At 41.4% G+C, this 24,480-nt stretch overlaps 1 protein-coding gene across 1 annotated transcript in view; it reads right to left on the bottom strand.

The window, feature by feature from the left end:
- The window catches only part of FAM160B1 (family with sequence similarity 160 member B1), a 49,096-nt gene that overhangs the window by 5,211 nt on the left and 19,405 nt on the right, over window positions 1-24,480 (bottom strand). Inside the window, exons 4-13 of the mRNA XM_024203816.3 lie at window positions 21,793-22,065; window positions 20,769-20,965; window positions 19,361-19,475; window positions 19,173-19,249; window positions 18,877-19,069; window positions 17,212-17,381; window positions 16,142-16,285; window positions 13,908-13,998; window positions 12,184-12,327; window positions 1,684-1,824 (exon numbers count right to left, since the gene is read on the bottom strand). Coding sequence (XP_024059584.2) covers window positions 1,684-1,824; window positions 12,184-12,327; window positions 13,908-13,998; window positions 16,142-16,285; window positions 17,212-17,381; window positions 18,877-19,069; window positions 19,173-19,249; window positions 19,361-19,475; window positions 20,769-20,965; window positions 21,793-22,065 — 1,545 coding nt within the window. The remainder of the gene's footprint in view (window positions 1-1,683; window positions 1,825-12,183; window positions 12,328-13,907; window positions 13,999-16,141; window positions 16,286-17,211; window positions 17,382-18,876; window positions 19,070-19,172; window positions 19,250-19,360; window positions 19,476-20,768; window positions 20,966-21,792; window positions 22,066-24,480) is intronic.

Genomic DNA, 24,480 nt, shown 5'->3' with positions numbered 1-24,480 from the left:
TGCAGAGTGAAACTGCAGGGAGAGAGGGTCTCCCGAAGTGGTCCCTGAGGAAGGGACAGCCCTTCTGGGAGGAAGGGCTATGCCCAGTTTAAGGGTGGGTGGAGATTTCTTATGGGTTTGTTTTGGGCAACTTTGTTAACTTAATTAAAAACTCAGACCCCAAGAAGGGCTCTGACTTTGTTTAGAGAGCCCTGAATAAGGGGAAAGAGGGAGAACTTGGGTGGCAGCCATCACACTACAGTCATCTTCACATAACACGATGCCTCTGCTGGGTGGAGGAACTGAACTTGGGGATCTCTGAATCTAAAATCATGTGCCTTTGGGTTGTACAGACTCAAACCAATTTGTAACCTAGTCACTAGACAGTGTTAGTGCATAAGAACTAAAAACATTAGTAGGACTTAGAGATGTGTGAACAGTTGATGAACAGAGACTTGAAGTCCCAATAACTGTAGGCCCAATTCACTGCTCTATGAAGGGCTCTACAGTTATATTAGTGGTGAATTTGGCTCCCTAAATATTGGTATAGGAAACTAGCCAATAGCTTATTGGCTTTAGCGACTGCAGAAGGGGTGATGGACACCATCTTGTGCAAAAACCCAGTTCGAGCAGCTTACGTTGGTGTTTACGCAACAGTGGCTTAAATCAAATCAAATCAAAGAAGCCAGAGGCCATAAACGCAACATAAACAAGTCAAAAAGCCCTTGGCTCTCAGGGCTCCTATCTCCATCTACCTCCCTTGTGCTTCCAGGGGGTTCTAAATCTCTCAGCAGTAGCATGATGCTAGCTCCTCTGGCAGAGAGTCGTTGCTCCCTGGACGTCTCAAGCTCTTCTGCCCCAGCTCCTTTTCATCCTCTTCCTCTTTCTTTATATGTGGGCTTGCAGTGATTAGCTACAGCCATTGGGGACCAGGTCTCTTCATAATTGACATTTCTCAGAGGATCCCCGGTGGAGCTGGTTTTGCTGTCTGCAGGCAGGAAGGGTTCTTAACATGTTCCTGCCTGTATTTTGTGTGTGGTTTGCAGACCTCATCATACCCGGTATCAGAAGGAGAGATGAGATCAGAGGGAGATATGGGAGACTTGAGGTAAGTATAGCAATTTTATAGTGGACATGGATCGGCAGTAGGGTTACAAGTAGGACAGGATGAATGAATCAGGCTTGAAGGGGAGATGATGATATGCTGTAGCATTCCATCCAAAAGCACAGCATGTTCAGGAGTGTAATTGACTTGTGCCTCAATAAAACCAGCTCTTTCACAATCCAGTTCTAGTGCAGACATATGCCCGTACTTATGGCATTACAGGACACTGCCATGTCAATGATTCCAACAGGACCCATTCAGAATTAAAACAACTTTATTTCAGGATTAAGGGCAAAACCTTGAAAGAAATCATTTTACATCCACATCTTTGAAACTCAGCAAACATGGCAAGTAAAAGAATTTCAGAGACCAATGGAGAGTAAATGGATTTACTGAAAAGTGTATTCTCCAGTGTTATTTGGTATGAAAATCCATATTCAGTCCTTTTTTTAAAAAAAAAAAAAAAAGTATTTTCCTTTCAACAGACCAGACAGTTCCCATACTAAAGCCAAAATTACCCTCCTTTAGCATGCATTACAAAGCTATTAAGTTTATCACCATTGTAGCCACATATAAATGTTAGTTGGTCGTTTACTCACCCTGACAATAACGGAAAAGAGAGATCGACAGCCCGAAGCCAGATTTACATAGGGATCCAAAAGGTATTCGTGGATGTGTGGATGGGGAAACAGGGAGAGTTTGGACAACACTGATGTAACTTGTAAATTTACATCGTATGGCTGCGAACAGACAAGAGGACATTTGTTATTTTCATTACGACTCCCTCTTCGTCTACCCCATGCTTATGCACCTACTTTCCTTTAAATCATGGGTATCAAGTCAGACCCAAATCCTCCCATCCCCACAACAGCCTCACAACTGAGGTGTATCAGCCCTGGACTTTCCCGCTCTTGCAAGCTGCATCATTACCTAATGTATCAGATGCAGGAGATGAGGCTGGCTACAGAAGTGTAATGGACTGAAAGTAGCTACGCCCTAGCTGCAGTATATACATGCTCTCAAGATCTGATCACTAATAAATTGTCATAACAGAAGAAACTGAGCAACAGATTACATGGTAATGGGAGCCATATAAAGACCTAAGATAGGTAGATAAATGACTAAACTAAAATTTTCCTCACAATAATAAACAAATGATCAGTGTCAAAAAGATTTCTAAATAAAAGAAACAATAGGCTAGGAATGTGACCAGTTAGCAATGGCTACTACTCAGGCTCTTTGCTAATGAACGGGAAGTCTATAATTGCCAACGTTTACACGTGTTTTCATTGTGTGACTTCACACTTGAAAATCCTTTTTTAATTGTTTTTATTTGCTATGGGGATCTTTATAGCTCTGCCAAGGCCTTCGCTGATATCTACGTTTCATATTTGGACAAAGCTCACAACACTTGCCAAGGGAGAATCATGCTGCAGTGGGAAAACCCCCCCAGAATGAATGGCTGCGGAGTTAGCACTTACAGAAGTACTGTTGGCATTAACTGTGTATCAGACCATCAAAGTGGTTGAGAAACCCACCAGAAAATCTCTGATCACAGCCAGAATGATACAGAGTGAGGGTGTTTGCCAGCTGCCCCGCAGTTAGTGAGAATTCTCCGGAAAGTCAGGAGACAACTAACAATAACCATGTGCTGAGGTAGCAATTACAGAGGGTGTTTATAGAAGCTGTTGCTGTCAAAACTAGAGGGAGTATTGTGATACTTGGGCCTGCAAATGTACCCTAATTGTGAGCTCAACTGTACAAAGTGAGTGACAGTTCATAAAATGCCACAATAACCTATAATAACAAATATTGATGGGAAAAGGTATAAAAACAAGACAAATTCAATTAGACCAAACAAAAAGGCTTTCTGATATAACTCAAGAACTGTATTAAGATCATAACTGGTAAACAAAAACAATGAGAGATCAGAAATCAATGAACCAAAATTGTTGCGTCAGAAATTAGGCCTAATATGTGGACAAAAGAATAAGGGGATGGGCTATTCTACGCTCATCACTCCCCTTCGCTGCTGTTCAAGAGAGAGACTTTAGGGATAAAAACTAGCTACTGGAGCAAGCTTTACCATCATGGCTGCCATCTCCACCATCTCCTGGGAGCATGGACCTTCACCCTAATCCTGACCAAACCCAGTCAGAGAGGGAGCCAGCTGACATCGCCACCTGCTCCAGCTCAATCCCGAATACTACTTGGGGCATGAGACCTTCTCACGCCCCACCCTCCCCAGTGTCTTCTTTTCCTTCCCCACACTTCTCCTTTTGCCTTCTGTCTAATAAGACTCTGGCTCAGCCAGCCAAGACTGCATATTTTGCAACAGTGTTGTAAGCCTGTGAGCAGAAACAGGCAGCTAAAAGCAATGCCCTACCTAAACAGATCTATGCTGATACAAGTTTGCCTGGTCTCCCGGTGGCTGATAAGACCATGTGCTGGGCCTGTGTTTGTCCAGCAGTGAGACTGCAAGTGAGAGTCAACAGCAGAGACAGAAACTGCATTTTTTTTTCTTTGCTGCATCATTAATAAAAGGTTAAAAGGATGTTTAATGGAGTGTTTTCCATGGTTCTAAGCAGGCTGAGGTCTCTGTATACCAAATCTTGTTGAACGTCGTTTAATGTTGGACAGTTTCAGATCAGATTAACACCTTTGACTCTCTGGACCCATTTGTTCCATCAAAATGAATACGACTGTATGAAAAACAGGAAGAAGGAACCTAGAGGTGCAAAGAGGAGTTCTGTTACAGCAAAATTAATGGTGGTGTGTGGTTGTAGCTTAATACAAGGCAGGACTGTTTAGTGGTGAATTAGGAGGCTTTTCCTAGCTCACTTTTAGGAGCCAACCTTGTGGAAGTATTGAGCACCCTCAGCTTCCACTGAAGCCAATGGCAGGTATGGGCACTTAGCACCTTGCAGAATTGATCTCTAATATTTTGGGTTAATTTACATCTTTAGTAACAGATTTAGATTCTGTTTCAGAGTGTGTGCGCGCGTGCCTACATATTGTGACAAAGCTCTGATCTTGTCTCCGTGGGTCCCGCGTTTCCTGGCGGATTTCGCTAGCCTCAGAGGCTCAGTGTGACCCTCTATGTAGCCCTTCTCTCGCTCTAGAGGCAAGGGTCACAGCCTACTGAGCCATTTTCATCATCAGCCAGCAAGGGAGGTGAGAAGCTATCCTCCCTTGTACAGTCTCTGTTATCTCCCAGTCTCTGTGATTAATTGGGTGGGTGGAGGGGGGAAGGGGGGGAGCCCGGGTCTGCCCTCTACCCAGGGACCCTAATAGTATCAGCTATGGTAGCTGACTTTTTAGAAACAGAACACATACAATTCCCTAGGCCACTTCCCCACAGCAGCTTCACCCCTACCTCAGGGCCTCCTTCCTTGTACCTGATATGGTTTACACTGCTCAGTCTCTCCAACAGCGTGGCCTCCTCCTACAGCTCCTGACACCCCACCCACCCCCGACTAACTGGGAGGCTTTTAACTAGTTTCAGCCAGCCCCTGATCGGCTTCAGGTGTCCCAATCAACCTAGCTGTCCTCCCTGCCTTCTGGAAAGATCTTAATTGGCCCCAGATGTCTTAATTGACCTGGAGTAGCTGCCATTTGCTTATCTTGGTATCAGGGATTTGTTTAGCCTGTGGCTAATATATCTGTCTCCCACTACTTTACTATAGCCATCTGGCCTTGCACCATCACAATATATAATTTAAATATCTGGATACCATTCAGTGTTCGTGGATTTAAATACTCTTCTCTGGAAGGTGGTGTTTTTGGGTTGTTGTTTTTTTTTAAAACCACACATATGGTTTGAAGTCTCAGAATTCTCTCTAAAACTTGTTTAACATATAGATGTGCATCTTAGACAGCATCCTCCAACAAATACACGCCATTATCAGCATTCTGCATTCTAGTGGGCATCTTTCAGCCTGAATTTTAGATAAACTCTTTAAAATCACTGTCATCTGTTGAAATCACAAGTCAGCTATCATACCTATGGCCCCGTTTCTGATTTAAGGGAGAGATGATTTTATATGCAATGCAAATGATAAATAATAATAAGCGTGCAATGGGAATTATTTTTCTACCTCAGCCTCCATCTGTAAAATGTTGATAATGATACTTGGCCTACTTTGTAAACTGCTGCAAGATCTCTTGGTGAAAAGTGCTATAAAAGAGCTAGGTCTTATGATTAATATTATTTGGAGGATTGCTGCACCTGCATGGAGCGCTGTTGATTTCAATGCCGGATCAGTGCCCAAAATCTTTGTAATTCAAGCTCAGCCTTGGGTTAAATCAGGTTGAGACTTTCAGGATCCCCAGGTGAGAACACAGTTTATGCCCCATTCTTTGTGAATAGCTGTTAAAGTATCTATTAAAGAAATAGCATAGAATCTCTCTAGAATAAGATTAAAGTGCTGTTGACTTTTCCACAATGATTACTAACTACATTGACACACACATTAGAAAGACAGGGACAGGAAAATGTGAAATACAAAACCACGTTTACGGCTTGTACTGTATTTATCTTCCTTCACTTTGATTCTGTAGTAGGAAGAACACCCACAGGTAGCCAGGCCATCTAGTGACAGCACCAAGTACTGCAAGGTGGAGTAGAAGGTTTGGATGTGGGGCTAGGAAACCTCCATGACCAGTCCCACGTGGAGGAAGTATTTTGTGCTGCTTTCTAGTGACCTTTTTACCCCAAACAAACCCTAACCAAATACAAAAGGCAGCACTGTCAAGTACTGAAGGAAGCTCCAGCCTTCCTTGATAAGAAAGATTTTCAGGGAAAAGGATGTAATCAATGGGCAGCTTTAAGAGGATTCCCTCAGCCCACAAAGCGAATCCATTTCCATGAAGCCTGATCTTCATCACAGCTTTTATTTGTTCCTGGTGCTTATTCCTCAGCTAGTGATTATCTCCACACAGGAATCCCACTGGGAGAGAGGTGATATTCTAACTCAGCACAAAATCTCAAAACAGTTGGATGATCTTTCTAAAATGATTGGCAGTGGAATACTTAATACTGACATTTTAAATGTCATCATTATACTTCAGAGATAATACCCCACTGAAGTGTGAGGGAGCAGTTAACACCTCTTTTCAATGTTTTTATCACATGCCATTCAAAGGGGGATTGAAGTACCTTACAGATTAGTTGAAATAACTATACAAATTTCTCTGTTCTCTCTCCAACCCTAGCCAGTAGGAATTATATTGGTCTATCAGCCTCCATCTGTACTGGTTGGTACTTGCCTTCCTTTGTAAACAGCTTTAGGAGACGCTGTGTAAGAGCTAGGTATTAGCATGATTATACTCTGGAGGTGGTGTTCTTGTGGGACAGGCAAGTCCAAGTGTGATTTACATGTCATTCTGAAGGCACAAATGTTCATGCTCTGTGTTCACCCTGATTTCTTGAAGAAGCAAATTCCACAGTGTGAGCCCAGCTCACAAGTTTCCAGTGCCCGCCTCTCCCTCTTGAGGTTGACAGTTCCACTGCTGCAGAGGAATGGAGCTGCTGTGGGAAGTCCTTGGTCATCTGAGCCAATGAATCCCATGGAGGGCTCTGAAGAAAAGAGGACTGAAACCTTGAATATAACCCAGTATTCAATGAGGAGACAGTGAAGCACAGGAGTGATGTGCTCTCAGCAGGCTGGGCTGCTCAGACAGAGACAGACGGCTGAGTTTTGAACTAGCTGAAACTCTAAGGGCTGTAGTTTCTGCTCACAGAGCTATTGTTTCTGTCTCCTTGTCAGCAGACTCAGTAAGACAGCTGCATCAAGTAAGAGCCTAAACGGTTTTTTTCACAACCACAAGAGCTACAAATGTAATATTTTAAATGAAATTTTAAGTGCGTCAGGAACAAATGGGCCTACCGGAGAACTGTTTCTATGATATACCTGCCAGAAGCCCCTCAATCCAACCCATTTCTACAGCAAACAGCTTTCTAACTGCAGGAAGGGAAGAAAACACAGGCCCAGATAAGCTTTTAAGAAACAAAGAGCCTAGCTTCATGCAAGCATACTGTATATTACTAACAAGGGGCTGCAGAGTGGTCCTGTGGACAGACCCACTGGACTGGGACTGACGAGATCTGGATTCTGTTCTACTACTGGCTCTGCCACTGGCCTGCTTGGGGAACCTTGGGCAAGTCACTTCACCTCTCTGTCCCACAACTGCCTCATCTGTTAATGAAGATCATGACACTTGTGACATATTGCAATGCCATGCGGTATCTTTGGGGACCACTGTATTAAATTTATAGATGGTTTACATACGACTGTGTTCTACTCCTTGGGGAAGAGTTACCACAGCTCTTCCAGGAACTAAAACCAGTAAGGGGTAATTACCCTTGGGACTGTTGACTTCAAAAAAGCAGCACCCCTTGGGGTAGTTTGCATATACTGGTTCATGCTGGGTTTTCCAAGGTGTGTCTACACTGCATCTGGGAGTGAACACCCACGCAAACTTGTGCAAGCAGGGTCTGAGCTAGTTCACTAAAAACAGCAGTGTGGACATGGCAGTCTGAGTTGGAGCTCGGACTCGCAAGTCTAGGGGGTCAGGTGGGCTTGAGAGCCTGAGCTGCTACCCAAGGTGCCATGTCCACATTGCTATTTTTAGTGTGCAAGCTCAAGCCTTGCTAGTGCGAGTCTGTCTACCTGGGCTGCGAGGCTCGGTCCCAGCTGCAACTTGGAAATACTCTAAGAGACTAGGAAACAACGAAAGGGCTTTTGATAGAAAATGATGATCTTGAACTGACTTGTGGTCTTCCTTTTTGTTCAACAAACTCACAGGACCTTGGGGGATCCCAGCGCTTGCTGAAGGGTTGGAGAGACTGACACTTCCCAGAGCCCATTGCTGGAATGGAGGGTGACCGCTGGTAAACTTTTAGTAAGCATGCAGGGACTTTTATTGCTTGTATCTTAAAAATAAATGCACTCCGCTGAGAAAGAGCTGTGTGGTACACTGTTCATTGCCCTTGGAGAGAAAGCAATGCATAGGTGCTGGCCATTAGGCAGAACCACTTGCTGGGGATATCAGAGTATAAGGCAGGGACTGTGCAGCCTGAAAAACCAGGGTGAGACGGGAATGGGACCATGGTCCCTGCCCAGAGACAGGTGATGGCTGGAGTTCTGAGACAGGTGACGGCTGGAGTTCTGAGACCTGCCAGGGCACTATTGGAATGGACCATGGAGGGGGTATTCAGGTGCAGTTACTCCTGAAACTGCAACAATATTTACCTCCTTTGTAAAGCAATTTGATATCGACTCATGAAGAGTGCTATATAAAAGCTATGGATTAATTAATTTATTATGATAACAAAGCCTAAAGAAAGACTAACACAATCTGTAAGCAGAACTGAATGTTTTGCTAAACTTGTCATTTGATGTGGACCTTTAAATAACCATACACCATATCAAATCTGTCACTTTCATCTAACTTGATAGAACCAACATTTTATTTTTCTGGGTTACATTAGCACTTCACTATGAATTATCCCCAGGGCAAGTTTCAATTTGGCTTTAAGTGTGGGCTTTTGGGTAGGAAATAGCTTTAGCAATTCACTCTTGCTGGCGGACTGAGGCAGTTTGTTTTAATTCTTTTGGAGTCAAGTATTGTTTTTAACACCACAGACTGTGACATCTTGCCTGACTAACTCAGAAATTGTGCCATGCTGACAGGTACTATATCAAATTGACATTGTGCTTCAATAACAGATGCTATTTTTGTTTTAATAGTAGGTATCTGTTCCTCTGATATCCCTTAGGGGTATATTCTGGTCCCTTTATTCGCTACAATTTATGTCTCATCACTGAGACAAGATTTTCATATGTATAAGATTAGCTTTTCCAAAAAGCAGATGACACTCAGATCTGTTATTTAAAACCAGTATTGCTTTAGTTAATAATGCACAGAATACATATTTACTAGAAGCAAGACCCTGGGAGTGCACACAATATTCTTTAACTTAATCCAGATAAAAGAGGTTGGACAGATACAAAATCCACATGCTAGAGGAACATTTCCCTGTTTCCTTCAAAATGTAAAATTTTCTCATAGCCCCCAAATTACAGTGAGCTAGGTCAAAGGACTGGAATATTAAAGTTCAATAGCTCATGATATGTATGTACACAGGTTTACTTGCTTTGAGATTCATAACAATCCTATTTAACATGGAAAACATTCAGTATTAAGTAATGCATTAAGCATCTAACCTGAGCTATAAAAAAACCAAAACAAGGAAAACCAATGTTAAGGCGAAAAACATGTCCTCGGCATGCTGTGCCTGGATAGAGCAGACAGAACTGAAAATGACACAACCCCTAGATAGAGTGGTGTAGCGATGAAAGGGTTTCAGCGTTATTTTTCAATCTCCTGGGTTTTACAAATTATCATCACATCGCATTTTTCTCAAAGCACTCCCATGGCAGATCTGCTGTGCACTGTTGCCCTTCTGCCATGATCCCTGATCTGTCTACTTCTGCCCCTGACCAAAAGTGGTACACTCTCACAGGAGATCTGGTACCAGCAGCATCTAGTTTTACGCTTGGAGCTAGCTGCAGAGGGAAACTGACTAGTATCACATGCTTACAAGATTATTATCTGTGATATTACCTCACCCACCTTGCCTCTCTAATATCATATGCTTCGCCTGTAAATAGTTTAATTGCATCTACAGCAACACCTCCTGTAAAGCATCCCACATAGCACTACTGAGGGAATAATTTAGATTTCAGGCCTTGTCTTAACTAGGAAACAAAGGTGTGTTCCTAACTTGAGGCAGCTAACTGGAGTTAACTAACTCGTGATAAAATCCTAGTGAAGACAAGACCGCTTATAGTTTTTACATGAATCGACCCACTAACTTGTGTGCAAACTATAAATGGCCTAGTTTTGACCAGGATTTTACCTCAAATTAGTTATTGCCAGTGATATGCTACTGCATATCAAGTGATCAACACAACTTGTTTTTTCTAGTGAAGATGCAGCCACAAAGAAGAGAGAAAAAGGCAGAAAGGAGAGGAGATGAATATAAGGGGGAGAGGGGGAAGAGCGATTGGTAGTGGAGGAAGGGTGTTAAGATAGAAAAAGTGAAATAGGGTTAACCAAAAAGGATTTCTCTTCTATCCAGAATTATATTCCGTAAATTCCACTATACTAATCTGGACCTCATGTATTAGACTCATGTTTTTTCAGCAAGAAGAGGCAGTCAAATACACAGCCAATTTGTTCACCCCTGATAACTACATTTTTAACATTGGTACATAGCGAAATGGTGGAGAGACCGATTTTTAAAGTGATCTGTTGGGGGCTTGGAAAAAGTACCCTCTAGAAATTTCCTTGCACCATTGGTATGAGGAGAATAATTATTGCAACCCTGAAAAAGCCTGGGGGAAACACTGCGGATGATATAGTAATACAGTTTGGCTTTTAATTTGCTGCACCGTGCTTTGAGAACAATATTATACAGTAAAGTTTATTAAAATATAGGAGATCTAGACTGTAAAATACTCTATGTACTGAAGAATTTACAGGCTACCTGTATAGCCATGTATAAATGCTGGAAAAATCAAAATAGAACAAATGAGACTGATACTCACAAAGACCATGTACCGTATATACTCGATCATAAGCCGGTTCGTTTATAAGTCGACCCCCCAAGATGGATAAGTAAAAATAGAAATTTTTTATAACCCGTTCATAAGCCGACCCTATAATTCAGGGGTCAGCAAACTTTGGCTCCCGGGCCACCAGGATAAGCCACTGGTGGGCGGAGATGGTTTGTTTACCTTGAGCGTCTGCAGGCACGGAGGTAAACCTAAGTAAACAAAGTGTCCCGGCGCGCCAGCTGCTTACCCTGATGGTCCGGGACAGCAACTGGTGAGGAAATTTGGGGGGGGGGGGAGGCGCTGGGAGTCAGAGGAGTAACCCCTGTGACTACCCCCCACATGATCCCACCCCTCGTCCGGGACCCCCACACTCTCCCCATCCCATCCCTTCCCACCTTATCTGGGGAGGGCCAGGGGAGGATGTCTCTGGCCTGGCTGGAGCTGCTCCGGCAGGCTGGGCAGCGCGGCTGCAGCCTGCTCCGGCAGGCTGGGCAGCGCGGCTGCAGCCTGCTCCGGCGGGCCAGACCGGGTGGCACAGCCGTAGCATGTTCCAGCGGGCTGGGCCGGGCGGCACGGTGGCAGCCTGCTCCGGCGGGCCGGGTGGCACGGCCACAGCCTGCTCTGGGGGGCAGGGCCGAGCGGCACAGCTGCAGCTTGCCAGCCCCGGAGCTGCAGCTGCTTCGGAGGCTGGGGGGAGAGCAGCGTGGCCAGAAGCGGAGAGACTCTGGCCCCGCCTCTTCCCTTCTGGCTCTACTAGCTGTGCTGCATCTCCTTGCTCCCTCTGTTGCGGGGAGGGGCTGTGTCCCACCTCTCCCTCTCTATACCCGTTCATAAGCCAACCCCTTTCTCTGGTGCTTCCCTTTTTTACTCAAAAAAAAATTTGGCTTATGAACAAGTATATACGGTAGTTATAAAACAAAAAGGAATATTATAGGTAGTTAAAAAGTTCTTCTCCCATCCTTTACTCCTTCATAACACCCCACCTCCTCCTGGAAGGACAAACATGCAAAAAGGACTTGTGCTTTTGTTAATTTGACAACAGGAGATCCTATGTATCATGTTGCCCTCCTTATACTGTAGTGACATTTCTACTCTACGAATCATCTGTAGCTTTAAACGACATTCAATGTAGGGCATCATTCATGAAACCAGTTAGAACACAAACAGGCAGTTAACACAGATAATTATGGTGTTCAGTGTAAGTGAGAATGTCGTAATCTACACTTGCTATTGATAAAGTGCCAATCACTTCAGTATTTAGTCATCTAGAGAGCCCTAAAGCAAGGATAAGATAGATAATGCTCCCTCAGCATGTTGACAAGATTGCCAATATTAGTAAAAACCAACAACTTTACAGCTACTAGTTAGCGCAGTCAAGCTACACGGATTTTGGTGGGAACGTTGCACAGTAATGGAGATCAGTCATTTATCAGGGATGAAAGCATCAGAAACAAGTCATACAATGTGTTTTGTTACCTGATCGAGAATCCTGCCCATTCTGTCAAACAGAATTTTCAAGAAATGTCCTTCAAAAAACGATGCTTCTAAATTGCACTTTTCCAAAGATTTGGGAGACCCCGGCCATTCCCATCGTAAGCAGATTGCACAATAATCCCGGAACTAGGAAGAAAGAGTCAGCAATACGTACTCAAAGAATTGAAGAGGGAAAAAAGCAAGAAGCTACAAACTTCTGTGGAAACCATTTCCTTTTAATAATCTACATTACTTGAGAGTATGAATGGCAGCTACCTGAGAACTCCGATTCTCAGAATATTCCCATTTTGAAAACATCCATGACAAAAATTATCAGCCTTCATTCAGGCACTTTATTTTCCTCTTGATGTGTGCAACATTATGGGGGACTTACACAGGCACACAGAGGGGAGAATGGAGACCTAAACTAGCCACTTGCTTGAGTCACAAATTGGGCAGTCACAGTAACTTACCCACACTGGGTGTGATTCGCCTAACCTAAACCATCAGTAACTCCACCGAAGTCAATGGAGTTAAACTGGTACCAGGGAGGGAAGAATCAGACCCAGGAATTCTTCTTCAGTGCACACAGCATAGGTACTTGTGCATCTTCCACTGGTCTTCCAAGCACAGATGCAAGGAGACAGAGCAGCTGTTTGTGTGTAACTGCACCAATATGGAGGGTTATGTTTTTGTAGGTGGAATAATTTGAGACCATGCATATCATTGAGAATATGAGGCAGAAACCAATCCTACTTTCAAATGGCTCCCAGAATCCTCCTTTCCCCAAGGCAAGAAAGAAATAAGAGAAGACATTATGCCCTTTCCTGCATCCAAAATTAGAACATTATAAGAATTTTAGGCAACTGTTCCTGCTATTTTTTCCTTCACATTTTCCTCTTTTCAGGAAATGCTGTGGCTAAAACCATAAAGGAAGCATAGAAAGCAAGGCTTTCTATTTGAATGTGCGCTTATCAAAATTCAGAGAGTAGGAAATCCTTAGAGTACCACCGCATGTATTTTTGTTCCAGTTACTCTACCCCCACCCTCCCCATTTACCCTATATGCCCAATTTTGTTCCATTACAGGAGAGTCACAGGACTTCATGAGGAAGGCTGCAAACGAATACTGATTGTCCTCTGACCAAGGAGACTTTAGATCATGTTTTTAGAAATAAAATCTATGTTTGTTATTTCAAAATATGCAACATTAAAGCTTTCCCTTTCCAACAATATTCTCAACGTCAAACCTGCATGCCTTAGGCTGCACATTACTCTCACTGAACCGTTATTTTAAAGCACTGGCTTGTTTAACTCTTCTGCAGCATTTTAACATCCACTAAGTTCTATCAAAGATCTTTCCAGGCAGTTCTCTACTGGAGAAGAATGCAGATAAATGCAAAGGCAATTTATGAACGACTCTGTAGTGCAGGTTTGTTACAGGAATATTCATACATTTAAAGTCATCTATAATTCCCATTAGAGCTGTGTAAGGGGGATTCAGAACTCAATTAAAAATCTCTGAAGGTAAATTCCTGATTAGTCCAAGGCAATTGAATTTTCACCTTTCCCATTACTAAATTATCTTCAGATATTTTTTAGTAGAACTGTACATGTCCCCAAATAATTTGTAAATTCTCACAAGCAATTTAAAACCCAGAGCATGGGCTAATGAAGGGGGAAAAAAGAAGAAACTAGAAAGAAAAAGACTATAGTTGTGTGACATACTTGTCTGTGGGCATCTCTGAGATAGGTATCATAACCTGTGCCCTCTACATGGTATGATGATTTGGCTTCTTCAGGTACTAGACAGAGAAAGCTAAAAAGGAACAAAAATACATTAATAAATAAATCTAGTCCTACAATGGCAGGACAGTATTTCGTCATTATCAATACATTAGAGGTAGATACAATAATGACCCATCTCTTCCAGTTGACAGAGGGGGTTACCCGTAACATTGTGAGAGGAAGAAGGGCAATGAAACGTACTGAAGCATGTCTATCAATGTAACTACTGTCTGTGCTAATGAATTGGGTGCATAAGAGTTTGCATATCTCGCACTGAATGTGAAGAAGCCAATAGAGGGCTAGTGACTTCTGAAAGCAGGGAGGCAAAAGTGAAGGGGAGAATCATAACCAATTCCAAGCATTTGCTAAAGATCAGACTACATCCGTCTCAAAGCAGAGTTAGATGGAAAGTCTATTGGCAAATGAATCAAATAAAAGAAGAGATTTCATATGAAAAGTTATTGCTAATATTTTTTAGTTAATAAATCATTAGTTTGTCAGTTTGCTGTGATGAAAGAAGAGTTAAGAATTTACATGATTATTTGTAATAACGTGTTCCTGTTGCTGACATTTATTGTTATACAAAAACTACTACCTTGGTGGTCACAGAATTATCATGAATGTAGCACAAACAGGAAATGGTGGCTCTCACTACCCAGTTTCTGGACAGTTAGAGGAAAATGTGGCTTACAGATCTTGTATCCAATGTTCAGCTTTCCCTACATGCATGGAACTACCACTGCCACCAATGGGAGTTCTGTACACCGAGGGAGAGAGGAATACCGGAGTCTGAAATCTGCCATGTGGACCTTATTATGTATGAAAAAAAAGTTCACTCTTCCATCAAAGCACTGCAAATACCTCGAAAATTTCCATTCCACTGATGGAAATAAAAATGGGCAGTTTAGCAGATTGTTTTTTGTCTGTGCTCCAAACCCTGTCCACCATAAGCTGGATGCAACAGTATATGGGGGGAAAAAGCAAGTATTCAATTCCATATCCACTGGCCTCAGTCTGTTTCTTGCCTCTCACATGACTGATTATTTTTGGGTACGTAGGTAGGTCAGCACCAAAATACCAGTGCTGCCTCGCTAACATGTATTAACTGACCAAATACCATCTAACTCCAATTTTCATCTTAATGTCTGAAAAAATTAGTCACTAAATAGTTTAGATCAGAGAGTCTGTCCTCTTGGACACATTGCTGTCCAGTGTGCACAGCCAAATGTTACAGGGGACAGAGGTGTGACACAGTCCCCAGTGAGCAATGGGTTAACTATAGCTCAGCTTCTCCCTCCCCTTCCCTCAGGGAAGGACTATGGTCAAGCCCTGTCAGAGAGGCTGCTTGAGAGATGATTTAGTTGGGGATTGGTCCCGCTTTGAGCAGGGGATTGGACTAGATGACCTCCTGAGTCCAACCCTAATATTCTATGATTCTATGAAGCCAAACAGAATGAATATCAATGAGAAGGGATAGCTTTACATCCAGATTCATAGATTCCAAGGCCAGAAGGGACCATTGTGATAATCTAGTTTGGCCTCCTGTATAACACAGGCCGTAGATCTTCCCCAAAGTAATTTCTTTTAAACTACTGCATATCTTTTTAAAATTGCAATTTTTATTTAAAAATTGGCAGTCACGAAGAATCCACCACCAACCTCGGTAAATTATTGCAATGGTTAATAATCCTTATTGTAATACATTTACATCTTATTTCCAGTCTGAATTTGTTTAGCTTCAACTTCCAGCCATCGGATCTTGTTATTCCTTTGTTTACTAGGCTGAAGAGCCAATTATTAAATAAAGTCAAGTCACCCCGTAACCTTTTCTTTGTTAAGCGACATAGATAGAGATCCTTAAATCTATCACTATAAGGCATGATTTCTAATCCTTTAATCATTCTTGCAGCTCTTCTCTGAACTCTCTCCAGAGACCAAAGACCTAGGATGGACCTCAGGCTGGAAAGATTTTCTGTTCTCTTTTGGTTGATGTTGAACTATTTTCTTTTCTTTCTATAAACACTAACCGTTACGGAATAGCCTACTGAATGAAATAGTTTATTTCTGGTGCATCATTCTTCCAAGTTACACAGAACATCAGCACTATGCTAACTACATCCCTGATTTAAATTACACACACAAAACAGCTTTTTAAAATTATTTTTTCAACTCACCTATTTACAATTTTATGAACTTCAGTCTTCCCATCGTTTTTTGGATGTTCTGGGCTGATGGGAGGAGAAGCACTTAGCCACTCTTGATTCGACAATGTGTTATCCGGAGAAAGATCAGCAAACAACGGATCTTCTTCCAGGTCTCTGTAAGTTTACATTAGACAGAGACACAAGATAATTCACAGAATGTTATGGAAGGCAGGAAGCCTTCTGAATCAAAGGCACATTCTCTATTTTTCTTCTCTGACCAGCCAGCACATATTATAGACTATCACAATTTACATACCACTTCACTGAATTATTATTATGCAATATCAACATTTATAAATTGATGACTAACTTAAAAAAAGAGAGAGAGGCATAGTCTAGTGGTATGAGTTGGAGCCAGGAACTTCTGGTTCTGACTCTGACACTGAATACCTCTGCATAACAAATCACTTAGTCCCAGATCCTCAAAAGGTATTTAGTTCTAATTTCCATTGATTTCAATGGAAGTTAGGAGCCTAAATATCTTTGAGGATCTGGGTCTTAATCTCTTTGACCCGATTTCCTCCCCTCGTCCCACCTGTAAAAAGAGGCTAATGCTTATATACCAAGCACAAAAGGGTGTTTGTAAGGATTACACATGAAACACTATGAAGTTTAAAGATACTGTGGCCCTGATTCAGCAAGATACTTAAGCATATGACTAACCTTAAGTATGTTAGCAACCCCACTGAAGTCAATGGAATTGACTATGTGCTTAAAGTTAAGCCTATGCAAATAGCTAAATCAGAACCTGTGCTTGTTATTATGTAAGAAAGACACTTTTGCTGTTCATCTATCACTGTTCTAATCACATACATAAGCTGTTCATGGAGTAAACTGTGCAACAACTAATCTTTACAATGCTGTTAACACAGAGGGCAAATGATGAAAACGAAACGTCATCCGAGTTCAATTTTATTTCAACCAGATAAAGAAAGAAAAACTGGTCTTAAAGCTTTTTTTTATTTATTTATTTTAAATAAAAAGTGAAAGGTGTACCCAGCCATCGTGAAGTCCCTCATCTATACAATAGAAACACTTACACTGCTCCTGCTATCTGTCCATTCTCTACCACATCTTTATCTTCCTGACAGGGTGGTTTATATTCTGTGTAGTTTCTTTCTTCTAAATTTCTTAGAACCAAGTTGTAAAGAATGTGCTCATTAGGTTTTTGTAAAAGATGCTCAAACATTCTTAAAGTCATTATGCTGATCTGCAACATAAAAAAAAAATAAAGGATTCAAATAAATGTAAGCAATGTTTCCTTAAACCACTGTTCTTAGCTTACTAAGAGTAGCTGTGTTAATGCATGATGGGAGATTGTTCATATTAGTCTTTAATATTACAGCCAAATATCCCAATCAAGACTGGATCATCATCATAATGGGTGATCTATTAATGTAGATGAAGAGACCACACAAGAGTCAGAAAGAATATACACATTTATCCATGACAACCTTTATCTTTTATAAAGCATCAGATAGACACAGCCCTGTAAAAGGGGAGAACTGTGTCAAACTAACAGTAACCCTTCCCAAAGAACTTACAATCTAAGGCTTTAATTCTACAACCAGACCAACATGGGCAGGCCCCTGCACCTGTGTAGACCCAAATATAGGATCAAGGCCTAAAAACACTAGTGGATACAATACAGAACTGACAGAGAGTGCCATGGGGATTTTATGGCTGGAATTATAGGCTGAAAATTTCAAACCAGCATGCCTGAAGTTAGACACCTAAATAAAAGTGGCCTGATTTTCAGCAATACTGTGCACCTGTACCTCCCACTGACTTGAGTAGGATCTGAGTGGTGTTCAGTATGTCTGATATTCAGTTCATTCATTTAGATGCCTAAATACAAATTTAAGCACCTAACTTTTGGTGCCCTGGTTTGTAAGCATTGGCTGCTGCATTTAAGTAGGTAGGTGAAATAGACATACAAAGGCACAGATTCTTAGCTCAGGCAGGTTTGGGAGGACTTTCTGAAGCAGAGGGCAGGGGCTTGGAGTATTTAAATTGAGAGGCTGCTCTAAGCATAAGGGGTGGTGTAAAACAGAAAGCACAAAGCCAGGACTTTAACAAACACAAGCATTTGTGATGTGTGGCACTATTCTGAAAAGGCTGACTCATCAAGCTGTTCCAAGAGGGAGCCTTGCTGCAGTCAAGTGATTTCAAAATGGCTCTGCATGGAACAGCTTAAGGATCAGGGCGTAAAAAGAACGACAGCACCTTCTTAGTCAGCACATCTGCACTGTGTATAGTCTCGGTCCTATCTGCTGACTTTAGTGACAAGAATACATTTTTACTCCTTTTTATCTGACCGCATTCCAGGACCAGCACAACTAAGGGAGAGAGGCGATGATGCATCATCAGTAGAACTATAAACTCAACTCCCCATGCAGGGCCAGAATCTATCCTCAGTAACACGTATACAAGCAACCCCAAATGGACATACACAGGTACAAATGATGGCAGAATATGGTTCAGAGAATCTGATGTGCTAGTCAGAGACAACACCGAGTTTCACCTCCCAAGGGAAGTTCTGTAGGGCTGGCAATTAGAATCCTCCCACCCACCATCTTTTTACCTGTAAAACTCAGCTAGAAGTGCCTGACACACAATAAACATGGGACCTCACAATGCCATTTTTGCAGTCACTTTTCACAGCAGAACAGCATTTTAGACACACTGACATGACGATTTCTCACCTCATCAGAAATATGATCACAGTGCTCGATTAACCTGTGTCGCAATGGATGTCTGTTGATGTCTGTCAGGGTTTCTGGCTCTCTGTGTCCTCCAAGTATAAAGCCAACCATTTCTTGCAGCAACACATCTGAAGTGACTTGACGGACAATACGATGCAACAGTGCAGTTGATGTAAGGATCCCAATCTCTGAACTGAACAAGAAGTTTAATGTTAGAAAGCTACTGGATTCCAACTGAAAATATCAACTTGACTTGTTTTCTATCCCGCTGTTCCACATGCGAAGAGACCACTCACGTTTGCATCAGCTGGGGTTCCATGACACCAACAAAAAATCGTTCCCGTACAGATCTTGCCATAGCAACAGCAGTAGTCTAAAACACAGGCCACAAAATGTTATCCTTACAAACTCAAGAGATGTGGAACAATATATTTGCCAAACTAGTTTTGGATTACTCATATTTATGCCAGCAAACATTTCAAACCTTTTGTGCTTCTTTAATGAGTTGATCACAGTAGTCAAACCAGGAGAGAAATGAAATCAAGGCTCTTTTCCCTGGAAAAGCAGATGCATCTTCTTTGTGGCTATATGAATCCAAACTGGAGGACAGAAGAGAAAATATATATATTTAGTTTAGATACCTTTAAAGAACACTGGTCCCAATACTACTCCCACTGAATTCAATGGCAACATTCTCCATCTGCTTTAATGGGAGCAGGAGTGCATTTAGAGAGAAAAGAAGGAATATTAATAGTTTTCCTGCTGGTCTTCCACAAATCCTGCAGTGCTACCATTACCAGTCTATTGATTTCAATGGCAAGCTAAAGTATACTCGGTATGGCCAGCAGAAGAATTCTGCATGGATGGACCTAGAATGTTTTAACAGGTTTTTAAATCAGAAGGGTCACCTAATCTCACCTGCCACGTAACAGAGGCCATAGAAATTGACCTAGTCATTCCTGAGTAGAGGGATTATTCTTCCCTACTACATAAGTGAACACTACCAAGCCCACTCCATAGTTTGGGGCTGAACTAGAGCATATCTTTTTGAAAAACAGTCACTCTCAATCTGAAGTCTCCAAGGGATGATGGATTCACCACATCGCTCGGTACGCTGTTCTAAGAGTGGACTACCCTATTAAAAAATCGCATCTTATTTTCAATTTGATTTTTAGTTACTTCTATTTCCAGCCACTGGATCTTATATCACCTTTGGCTGCTAAAGAACTTTTTCAAATCAGATATATCATCCCTGTGTAGAAACTTACAGACCATGATCAAGTACTGGGACCAAGACAGAGTACGGTGGGGCAGGGTGCAGGGAAGTGAATTCCAAAGTAAAAGGTATTTTTAGAGTCTAACATACAAGTAGTTAGGACAACAGGCTTACTATCTTTTGCCCCATGTTGATGAGTTATACAATAATTGTATTTGCCCTCTTGACTTTTACTATCAAAATGTTACAACAGTCCTTCATCAAACAGATACTTCCTGCTTCTCTTGGATCCGTGTGCTCACTGTACACACCAAAAAGTCTGTATACTAATTTCCTATGTCCTTGACATTCAAACAGGAAAATAATCCAAGGCCTGATTCTGCAGTTATACCACAGACAGATCTCTAATCTAATTCAATGGGAGAGCTGCTCTCAAATCATTGACTGTGGTTTATATTCTTTATAACTGGCAGTTGAATCTGCCCATAACTCAATAATCAGTGCAATGTATGTCTCAGGTCTTAAGAGTACTACTATATTGTATCTGGATTCTGTTAATGAAACTGCTTGCATGGTGCCTTATCTGTTCTAGAGGTCTTAGCTAATGGCAGAAATTTAGTTTCAGTATGTGGTACAAAGTTATCTAAAATATTAAAAAGAGAAACAATATTCTTACCCCCAGTTAATTGCCTCAACCGATTCAATATCTAATGGATCCACGGATGGAGGCAGGGCTTTGTAGAGTGTGGTGAGCCTGTCCGTCAGCAATTCACATAAGCAAGTGCTCTGAGTCAAGCACTTGGCTGCTGCTGGCTCTGGCAAACTTACTAAGAGCATGAGGCCTTCACATGCTTTTACTGCTACTCGACCATCCTGTCAAATAGACATGGAAGAGTTAAATAAATCAGGAATGATGTTCACTTGAAATCAAACACCAGAAACCAAAGGCTCTTCAAAACAGAATCAAAAAGGGACTGAATGGATTTCTTGAAGTTCCGTGTTCAGAAATTAGAACAGTTATTTCTACTAAATTTGTTTTAGAATCTTTCTTTTGAAAAGGGTTATTGACATGGTAAGCATAACACTCAAGTTTATATAACCAGTGCTAAGGAGTATACACTGGCTTGGACCTAATCAAATGTAAAACATCACTTTACAACTATGGGGTATGTAAAGTTTTCTGCTCTCGACACTATTACAGTAAACACGGCCTTACTTATCCAGTTCCCCTTGAAGTTAATTCTAAATGATCCCTTTGAATTCAGCGGGACTTGAATCAGACCCATAGTGGTTGTTTTGACAAGAAATCAAGTTCACAGACAGAATCAGGTCTACTGAAGCTTTTACAAAAAGTGTGTTTGGTTTATTACTTTGATTTAATTGATGCTATATAAACTAGCCCTTTCTTCCATGTTACATATTCCTTTGTGATATAATTAACCCACTCAACTTGCTTTGGAAGCATACAACATCCTTAAACTTTTTGATCCCAATGAATATCAGATTGCGGTCAATTCACTTTCTAGAATTTTTTTGTTTTGTTTTCACCTGGAAATTTGCACAAGAAATGATCTACCAAAAAAGCTACCTGATTTCTTAAGAATTAAATTTTATATATATATTGTAAATGACTCCCTTCCAGCAACATCCAAAACACTTTACTCATTTTACCACATTGAGTAGAATTGAAAATGACTCACTGGGCTTTTTGTGAGATTTAGCAAAGAATTCACTAAATTATAGTCTTGGTTTAGACGAACAGCTGAGGCCTCAGGTGATGAAGTGACATTTAGTTCATCTAGACTCGTGGATAGATCATCTTCCTTCTCTATGTGCTCCGCTCCAGCAGCATTAGATATTTCTTCAGGTTGAATGGACTGTCCTGTGTCTGTCATCAACGAATCTTGGCCTTTTAGCATGTCTTCTGTGATTACACTTGCTGATCCTTTGGAAGCCAACACTTTTAACTTGTTCTGAAAAGCATCACATTAGGACAGGAGATTATACTGATCAAAATGCTGTTTGACCTAAAGCGGAAATTTCCTAAAATAAAGGTTTATGTAACACACACATCAAGTACAGTAGAACCTCAGAGTTACGAACACCTCGGGAATGGAGCCTGTTCATAATTCTGAAATGTTCATAACTCTGAACAAAACTTTACGATTGTTCTTTCAAAAGTTTACAGCTTTGAAACTTTACTATTCAGAAGAAAATGCTGCTTTGAACCATCTTAATTTAAATGAAACAAGCACAGGAACAGTTTCCTTACCTCGTCAAATCTTTTTTTTTTTAATCTTTCCCTTTATTGTTTTAGTACTTTACATAACATAGTGCTGTACTTTATTTGGGGTTTTTTCTTTTTTGTCTCTGCTGCTGCCTGATTGCATACTTCCAGTTCCAAATGAGTTGTGTGGTTGAGCAATCAGTTTGTAACTCTGGGGTTCGTAACTCTGAGGTTCTACTGTAGCTCTTTACAAGGTTGGATGTATTAGTCGTGTACTATATTATGGGTGCAGAACCATCTTAATATTTAAATTTAACACATTTTGTACTTTATCAAAATTTTCCCAAACTCTATACCAATCCGTTTTAAGGCTGCTTCTGTGCTAGTTTGTCCAAGACAAATGAAAAGAGATGGCCTTGTTCTTTATATCAAACAACTGAAATGGATACTATTTGATTTGTCCAATCTCCAATATGAATTTCATATTTACTTTATGCAGGTACCTTTTTACACTAGCACATGGCTTTTTAGGTCAAGACCTCAATACATTTTATTTCTGTGACTATGGTAACACCATTTCCGAATCCAATCATAAAATGAAATTGATTCTTCACTTCTAGAGATTTTGCCTTCAAAGTGAAAAAAAGCCTCTCTAAGACTTGTAAGCTACTCTCAAGAGATATATTTTTTCTGTTTGTATTTTTTAAAAAAAATTTAGTAGATTTCATAGAGGGGAATGAAACTTGCGTGCCAAGTTATCACTGGACACCTAGTACTCATACAAAACTTTCTTGAGAGTTGTAGGACATAGAATCATCATAGAATCATAGAATATCAGGGTTGGAAGGGACCTCAGGAGGTCATCTAGTCCAACCCCCTGCTCAGAGCAGGACCAATCCCCAACTAAAGCATCCCAGCCAGGACTTTGTCAAGCCTGACCTTAAAAACCTCTAAGGAAGGAGATTCCACCACCTCCCTAGGGAACCCATTCCAGTGCTTCACCACCCTCCCAGTGAAAAAGCTTTTCCTAATATCCAACCTAAACTTCCCCCACTGCAACTTGAGACCATTACTCCTTGTTCTGTCATCTGGTACCACTGAGAACAGTCTAGATTCATCCTCTTTGGAACCCCCTTTCAGGTAGTTGAAAGCAGCTATGAAATCCCCCTCATTCTCTTCTGCAGACTAAATAATCTCAGTTCCCTCAGCCTCTCCTCATAAGTCATGTGCTCCAGCCCCCTAATCATTTTTGTTGCCCTCTGCTGGACTCTTCCCAATTTTTCCACATCCTTCTTGTAGTGTGGGGCCCAAAACTGGACACAGTACTCCAGATGAGGCCTCACCAATGTCGAATAGAGGGGAATGATCACGTCCCTCGATCTGCTGGCAATGCTCCTACTTATGCAGCCCAAAATGCTGTTAGCCTTCTTGGCAACAAGGGCACACCGTTGACTCATATCCAGCTTCTCGTCCACTGCAAGCCCTAGGTCCTTTTCTGCAGAACTGCTGCCTAGCCACTCGGTCCCTAGTCTGTAGCAGTGCATGGGATTCGTCCATCCTAAGTGCAGGACTCTGCACTTGTCCTTGTTGAACCTCATCAGATTTCTTTTGGCCCAATCCTCTAATTTGTCTAGGTCCCTCTGTATCCTATTCCTACCCTTCAGTGTATCTACCATTCCTCCTACATCTGCTTTGTTACCTTGAAAGAATGTGACCCAGACTTCTTCCTATAAATCTGTTTTGTGCAAATAAAAGATATATTTACATTAGTGTTCTACAAGACCGAGTGAGAGATTGGTTGTGGGGTAAGGATTCTCTGTTTTTCTGGCACAGACATAGATGAGTAAATGTTGTATTAGACTCCTACACTAGACTTCATCTTCAGACCAATTTTTCAAGTGGTCACAATGTAAGACTATAAATCCTATGACATCTATGATAAGGCCACAGTTATTTCAAATACTGCACAAACATTCAACATTTAAAAGAGTCACCAGTTGGGTTACCAGCTTTTAGTACATACAAACCAGGAGGGAATAAATACACGACAGTCAGACAGCAAACTACAAAAATTCTCTGAACACTTGCCTAGCTGATGTGCATTCTTTGTGGAGACACTGTTCTGCATTGCTACTGTGCACTAATATACTGAAGTCCTAGG

This window comes from Terrapene carolina, unplaced genomic scaffold (genome assembly GCF_002925995.2).
Source record: "Terrapene carolina triunguis isolate 2854851 unplaced genomic scaffold, T_m_triunguis-2.0 Scaffold95, whole genome shotgun sequence".
Lineage (NCBI taxonomy): Eukaryota > Metazoa > Chordata > Testudines > Emydidae > Terrapene > Terrapene triunguis.
The sequence above is the reverse complement of the archived record's forward strand: the minus strand, read 5'-3'. Positions and strand labels throughout refer to the sequence as shown.